Raw genomic sequence first — 8362 nt, 5'->3', positions numbered from 1 at the left:
TACTAGTTTAGGGTTTTTTTTTTTTTTTTTTTTTTTAGATGATATAACTTCTCCTGGCTTGTGATTATTGTTAACATCTAGTCAAGGCAGCTCTGGATTGTCAGAACAACATGGGATTAGAAATGGAAGCCTGGATTCTAGTCCTGGCTCTAAACTTCAGTTTCTCATCTATAGAATAGGATGAATAATAATAACCAACTGAAGGTTGTGGTGAAAATGATTTAAAAAAGAATAATAATATAAAAAACTATCAACGTAGTGCCTAACATCATGTTTGCTTGTCTGCTCAAGTGATGAAAATTACTGAATATATCAAAAGTTTGTAGAATGGCATAAACGTTGGAGAGACACAGTGGCTGCAACAGTGGACTCAAACACAGCAATGCCTGTGAGGATGGCTGGGACTGGGCGGTGTTTCATTCTATTATGCATAAGATAACTATGAGTGAGAACTGACTCAATGGCACCTAACAATAACAACAACCTTATTTATTTATTTTGTACTCTATAGTTGGTTGTAGATTTAAGTTTATACCAAGTGTATATTGTTTACTTTACATGCCCATTGGTGTCACATTAATTATGACCCTGTAGGACAGAGTAGAACTTTTCTATAGGGTTTCCAAGACTGTAATATTTATGGAAGCAGACTGCTACTTCTTTCTTCTGAGGAGCAGCTGCTGGATTCGAACCACCAACCTGTTGGTTAGCAGGAGTGGTTAATCACTGTATCATCAGGGATTCTTTTACATATTATGGGCATAATCCTATGTTTCCATGGATAATAAAGTTTGGATGCAAATATTTAGAAACTATTCTAAGTCTTTGTGGTAATTAAATATTATATGAATGAAATCTTAGCTGATATGAGCCTTTATTTTGTACAACTTTATAATTTAGAGATTAAAATCACCATATTTAGATGCATCATATTTTAAAAATCATGCTCAAATATCTACTATTTACTTAGCTATTTTTTTCTGAGTAATTTAGAATTAAAATTCTGCTTTACTGTGTCTAATACACTCGTTTATTTTTTAATTGCTTATAATATTTGGTGTGACTTCCTCAATCATAGATAAATTAAAAGGTTTGGAATGAGATTGCTAAGAGAAGAGGAGACTCTTTACACGATTGTATGCTTCTTTTGAATCATGCCTTGGGATGACACTGTATCAGAGAAGTGTGTATTTTGTAGCATTATGTTTTGCTTTATTTAATGAACAGATATGTTATATGATATATTCAGTGTTGTTGTTTTTTCCTGAGTCATTTAGGAAATGTATAGAAGAAGAAATAATCTTTTATTAATATTAAGGCAATAAATATTGACATTAAATCTTAGATCCTAGATCTCAAAGGGATTTTGAGAGAACATCTGGACTGATCCCATACTTGGAGTTAGGCCACAAATAATTTTTTCCACTTTTCAGATGAGTCTTTGGACAATGACATGATGATTGATGTGCTTGAGCTTACACTGCCTGGGGACTAGACTCTGATGCATTGCCTGATGATTGCCAAGGCTCTCATCTATCTTTGTAAATTTATTGATTCTTTTCAAGTTAGGTGAATATTGAATTAAGATACATTTTCAATAAAAAGTTTTGAGCCAAAGGACTCCTTTTCCTTGGTTTAAAATGTTTTATTTAATACAGTAGTTACAGAAAGGAGTTAAGTTATTTTTACCAAAACTGCTTTAAATAATTTCTTGTTGTTATGTTGTCATATGCCGTCGAGTCGGACCTGACTCATAGCGACCCCTCCTTGGGTTTCCGAGGCAGTATCACTACGGAAGTAGATTGCCCCATCTTCCTTCCGAGGAGTGCTGGTGGATTTGAACCGCCAGCCTTCTGGTTAGCAGTCAAATGCCTTAGGCACTATGCTACCAGAGCTCCCAAATAATTTCTATTTCACTTAATATTTTCCCACTCTTACGGTACAAATGGTTTGTGATGGTTACTTACCAAAAGGTTGGCAATTTGAACTCATCCATTGGCACCTCTGGAAAAAAAAAAAAAAGCCCTAGAGATCTGCTTCCTTAAAGATGACAATCAAGAAAACTCTAGGGATCAGTTCTACTCTGTAACACATTGGGGTTACCATGAGTACCAGGAGTAGGAATCAACTCCACAGCAGTGATTTTTTTTTTTTTTTCCTTTTTTGCTTGTTTATTTGTTTTGTTTACTTCCAAAACCTTGTACATGTTTGTAAGAAAAACAAGCAAAGGATTTGAGTATCTTCCTTGGTTTCTCCTGTGTATAGCATATAATTTAATTCTAAATATAATTATGTTTCTGCATAATTCTTCATGCAATATAGTCATAGTCAAAGAGTACAGTTGTCCAAGTGCCTGGATTCTCCATTACCTGTTGTACTCAGAGAAACTATAGAGCAGGAGACTTAGGCAAATGATTATTTATTTTGGTTTGGGTGAAAGTTTACAGAGCAACAATTTACACACACTTTTTATGTAACATCGATTACAATTCCCTCAATGTATCAGCACTCTTAACACTTCCTTCTTGGATTTCCCATCCTTCTTTCCTACCCCTCCCAGACTTCTGAGCTCTTTCCTGGTGCAAATGATGCCCTTTTGGGCTCATATGGTTAATTGTTCTAAGAGGCATCTTCCTCATATGTACTATTGTTCACTTTATAGGCCTGTTTGTTGTTTGGCTGCTAGGTGTTTTCCAGGGGTGGGATCAGTTCCAGGTTCAAAGGATGCCCAAGGCCCACGGTATGGAGGGTTCCACCAAGTCCCTATCAGGCCAGTGAGTCTGGTATTTACTATGATTTTGAATTTTGTTCTACACCTTTCTCCCGTTCTGTGCAGGACCTTCTGTGGTTCTGGTCAGAGTAGTTGATACTTATAGCCAGGCATCATCCAGTCCTTCTGATCTCAGGTCAGTGGAGGCCATGGTTTATGTGGTCCACCAGTTCTGTGGATTGTTTCCTTGAGTCTCTGATTTCTTCATTCTTCCTTCCTCCAGATGGAGAGAGACCTGCAGACGAATCTTAGACAGCCTTTGGATATTTGCTTGCTTTTAAGACCCCAGTTGCTGTTACTGACCACAGTAAGATGTAGAACATTGTCTTTATGATCTAGATTATGTCAATTGACTCAGCTGCTCCTAGAGAATGTGGTCCTAAGATCCCAATCCCAATGATCCACCCTTTCAAGACATCTAGCCATGGCCTAGAATTTCCATAACTTTGTCTTCTCTGTCCTGCTACTTACATGGGTATATTTATAGCACATACAAATATGTGTGTAGAAATATCCTCTGCCAAACCAATATACTCATGGGCAGAGTCTTGTTCTCCTCCCCATAACTATTCGTCTGCCTAAGAATCCACTCACAGATGATTGTTTGTTGTTACTGATATTACAGGGTTGTATGTCATAGTATTTACCTTTGTTGTCTGGAACTCTTGTGTACCTCTCAGTGTCTTCCTTTGCCTTGTTGGTATTGTACTGATCTCTCTCTTATTGTATATTGTCTTGCCCTATTATGTTGCTTGATAAATTATTTTAAAAGCTAGTTATCAAATTATTTTCTCATCATGTAGTAATTATTTTTGGTCAGGTATATGTATGTGTTCTCAGAGTGGAGAAGCAGTTCTCAGATATGTTACTAAGTTTTAAGAGAAATTGCCTCATCATATCTCATTGCTAATCTTTCTGGAAGTCATTCATTCCTGTGAAATGGCACAGAGCTGAACTTTTTTATGATAAAAGTCTGATTACCCTGTCACTTGTGAACTCCTCTCCAAAATTTCCTCTACACGTGGGGATTTCACTAAGTCCTCCTACTCTGTTCACAATAGCTTCAGTTCCAATGATGGAGTTAAACTAATTTGCTGCCTAGTGACACAAAATGAGGTTATATCATAAATTTAATCAAGGCTTTGAGATTCCTGTTTAACTTTAGGGAGTTAAATGCTTTTGACCTTCAAAGGGTTATTTTCCTGGACATTAAGAATAAGGAAAAAGAAAAATAATTCAAGAGTGGTCTAAAACATTTGATGGGATTTTAAAAATAGTGGATTTGTGCCTTCTTACACGGAGGAAGTGGATGCAGAATATTGGGGAGCATTGAAGATAGGAAAGTTGAGAAGGAAAGACTTCATTTTGCAGATTCTAGATGTCCTGGATGAACAAATTGCTTTGTAGGACATTAGTAGACTGGGATTACAGAAAGGAATGGTAGGGACAGTGGTTGAATTATTTTTGGGGTTTTCCCAAGAATTTTTCTGGTAAGTGTACCAAAAGAGGGCACAGATTAATAAAAATCAACATTTATAATAGGTTTTTATGTGCCAGGCAAGCTTACCCCATTATATACGTTAATTTATTTCATTCCCATAGTTCCTCTGTGATTTGGGTAATGAAGCATTAGGATGTATCAGAGACATCTCAATCTTAAATTTGTTTCCAAAACTGAATTCCAGATTTCCTTACATGCTTCTTCTTTTGACTCCTCCCACCATGATGGTCTTCCCCTTCTCAGTGAAGTATTCCCCATCTCTTCAGTTCATTGAGCCCAAATCGAGGTATCCTCTTTGATTCTTCTCCTTCTATTCCCTCCACCCCCCAATACCTTATCAAGTTCTGCCAATTATACCTCAGAATGTATGCACACCCATCAGCCATACCTATTCTACACACCCATCTTTCACACCAATTAAATATCACCCACACCTCCCCACAAGAGAGCCCCATACTGATCCCACACACCAGTCCTCCATATCTACCCCTCATATCTACCCTCACACCTATTCCTCACTCCAGTCATCCAAACCTATCTTCCATACCTACTTCACAAACTTATCTCCCACAGCTATCCCCATGCCTGTCCTCCACAATGATCAATTACTCCTATCTCCTACACCTCACCCCCATATCAATGCCCCACACCTATCCTCCATACCAGTCCTTCACACCAGTCACCCACACCTATCATCCTAGTCACCATCATCCCTCACAGGTGCCACTGTAGCATGTCCTAGCCCTGACTCTCTGGTACAGTCTATATTCAGCAGACCCCAGAGGATCTTTAAAAGTAAATAAGACTGTGTTAGTCCCTTTCTTAAAACAATTCAGTGACACTTCAGTACAATGAGAGTACTGTGAAAAGTTTATTACATTTCACAGGGTACATTCAAATGCATTACTGTTGCCTACAAGACCCTTCACGCCTCATCCCCCAGCTGTACAAACTCATCTCACTGAACTCCAGCTGCATCACCTCTCTCTACTCCTGGAATATGACAAGCTCACTGTCACTAAAGGGCCCTCTATCTGTCATTCTCTTCTCCTGAGGTCTGGATGCTAGCCGCCCTTCTAGGTAGTCAAGTGTCTGTCAGGTTAAATGACAGATCCTTAGAGAGGCTGTCCCTAGTCCCGCAATATAAAGTACATGCTCCTGTGCCATAGTCACTCCTGTCATATTTCTCTAGACTTCTCTTAGTTTCAATATAATAACTATTTTCCCCTTCATTGTTAGGTTCATAGATTCTCTGAAGTGTCTCAGATTTATAGCAATAAAAGTTTATTTCTTGCCTACTCTACATGCCTACTATGGGTCAGCATATTTTCTGCTCCATGTTATGGAGTAGAGTCATAGGCTGACCAGGCCTTGCCAACTGGACTGTGTCTGCTTGTCATGGTATGGAGAAGAAAATGACCCAGACTGCACACTTGATTAAAAGGTTCTGCCTAGAAGTGACCCACGTCACATGTGCTCACAGTGCACTGTCTAAAACAAGTCCCAGGGGCATGCCTGTCTTCTTAGGAATAGGCAGCAACCCCCAAGAGATGTGCGATGCTGGAGAACAGCACTAATGACACCATACTCCGTCTGGGGAATGTGAATATAAATGGAGGATTGTGTTCTACTAATTTTCCAAGTATATGGTACAGTAAAACTTATGAAAACTAGAACTCAATGGAACTGCCTTGTTTTTCTGGGTCTTATAAGTTTTTTACATTTCACAGGGCACATTCTTACCACTTTTCTATTACTCTCTATTACTGGAAAATTTTTGAGTTTTCTTTCTCTGACAAGTTTCCAACTTACACAGGTTCTGGCTTTTGCAAATACTACTGTATATGTAACACTGGGGGTCAGTCACCCATTCCACAAAATGGTCATAATAACAATATTATTAATATCTACTTCATGAGGTGGTTTTAAGGGTTAAATGAATTAATATCTGTTAAGTACATAGCATAAGGAGCTGTAGTGGTGTAGTGGTTAAGTCATTTGTCTGCTAACCAAAAGGTCAGTGGTTCAAACCCACCAGCCCCTCTGTGGAAGAAAGATGAGTCAAGATTTACAGCATTAGAAACCCAGTGGTCATCATTATGAGTTGAAATCAACTCGATGGCAGACAGTTTGGTTTTAGAAGTACAGAGTATAAAAGAAGGCTTGGTGGTACAGTGGTTAAAGCACTTGACTGCTAGCCAAAAGGTCAAAGGTTTGAACCCACTGAATGCTCTGCTGGAGAAAGATGTGACAGTCTGCTTTACAGCATTGGAAACCTTATGGGATAGTTTTACCCTGTCCCCCATGGTTGCTAAGAGTTGGAATTAATTTGACAGAAGTGGATTTGATTTTGATTTTAAGTATTTAGCATAATGACTGGCATAAGTGTTCAATAAGGGTTAGCTATGATGATGATGGTAATGATGGCATTGCAATCCCCTTTTAATAGAAAAGCATAAGGATCGATTCAATATATTAAGTACAAGATCTTTATTGATTAAAGGCATGGAATGGTTCACTGCTCAGAATTTTAACCCAGAATTAACAGACCTATATCATAACTAAGGGAGCTCTGATAGCATAGTATGTAAGGCACTTGACTGCTAACCAGAAGGCTGGCGGTTCAAACCCACCAGCCACTCCTCGGAAGGAAGGTTGGGCAATCTACTTCCACAGTGATACTTGCTTTGGAACCCCAGGGAGGGGTCGCTATGAGTCAGGTCTGACTCGATGGCACATAACAACAACAACAACAACAACAACAACATATCATAACTAAATCCATTGTTGTTGAATTTATTCTTAACTCATGGTGACCCCATGTGACACTCAGTAGAACTGAGCACCATAGTGTTTCCTTGGCTGTAATCTATGGATGTAAATTACCAGACCTTTCTCCCATGCCACAGCTTACTCCCATGTAAGCTGTGTACTTACAGTTGGTAGCTCAATATTTTCTATGAGCAAAAATAAAGAAAAAAAATATTTTTGCATGTACAAATAAAATGTTGTAGTTTGATGTGATATAGCTGCTTTTCAAAATCTAGAAACTTTATGCAAAAATACGGTGTCAAAAATATTACTTTTCTATCATTTGTTTGATAGCCCATTATTTGTTTCCATAGGGTCAGTGGAGTGTGATTGCAGCTGTTTAAAGTGAAAGCAAATATTTGAACCCAACTTGTATAACTTTTTTTTTTTAATTTTTGTTATGATTTAGGTGAAAGTTTACAGCCTACTCATATAACTTTGAAAAAAAAAAAAATACCTATGCTTAGCCCCATGACTTCTAATTGAAAAGATCCATAATGCACAGAAGACTCCTTGCAAAACGAGAGCTCCTGTATTTCCTTCCTCTTTTGTATTCAGAATTCATCTCTCTGTGCCGTATAGTGCTTGGGGAAACTGGTGTTAGTCTAATGCTTTAATCTTTCTGGTAGAAGGGATGAATAAATACCCAGTCTGTCTTACAAGACATAAAAATATCTTTCCAAACAGGAAAACTATGTTTAAAATAATTCATTACTATCCACTATTGAACATGTTCATAGGGTCTTGAGTAATATAACATGGTTCCTCCAACTCTCACTGGTGTCTAAAAATCTATAAATTACTGAGATATTATTCAAATGCCACCTCACAGTGACACTTTCCCTAACTACACCATCCAAACGTGCAGCTCTACTTCCTGCCCCTTTTATTTCTCTCTGATCTACTGTCAAGTTTACTTGTTTATGGTCTGTTTTCCCCTATCAGAACTTAAGCTTTGGGAAGGCAGGGGCTTTTGTGTGTTTTATGAACTACTGTGTCCACAGCACAAGCAACAGTGTATGGAACAAAAACATGTGTTTTTTTTAAAAATAATTAACTTAATACACAAGTATTTATTCAATGTACAACATTAGGTTCAACATTGCAAGACATCTATAAGGCTATTAAAATATTTTCATAGACTTGAAATAAGAAAACATATATTGATGTAAAAGAAATGAGTGTCAAGATATATTCTATTGACTAGAGAAAAGATGTCATTGGTATTTAGTAAATGAGAAGATGATTGTTGGTCTGTGAAGTAATACATGAGCGCCTTT

General features: G+C 37.7%; 1 protein-coding gene across 1 annotated transcript in view; it reads left to right on the top strand.

Annotated features, from left to right (window-relative positions):
- PREX2 (phosphatidylinositol-3,4,5-trisphosphate dependent Rac exchange factor 2) overlaps window positions 1–8362 on the top strand; it is a 466421-nt gene that overhangs the window by 303767 nt on the left and 154292 nt on the right. The window contains exons 26-27 of the mRNA XM_007947357.2: window positions 4048–4173; window positions 5159–5307. Coding sequence (XP_007945548.1) covers window positions 4048–4173; window positions 5159–5307 — 275 coding nt within the window. The remainder of the gene's footprint in view (window positions 1–4047; window positions 4174–5158; window positions 5308–8362) is intronic.

Source organism: Orycteropus afer, unplaced genomic scaffold (genome assembly GCF_000298275.1).
Source record: "Orycteropus afer afer isolate SDZICR_OR568_19922 unplaced genomic scaffold, OryAfe1.0 scaffold00181, whole genome shotgun sequence".
NCBI lineage: Eukaryota > Metazoa > Chordata > Mammalia > Tubulidentata > Orycteropodidae > Orycteropus > Orycteropus afer.
This window is presented reverse-complemented; position numbering and strand designations above follow the sequence as displayed.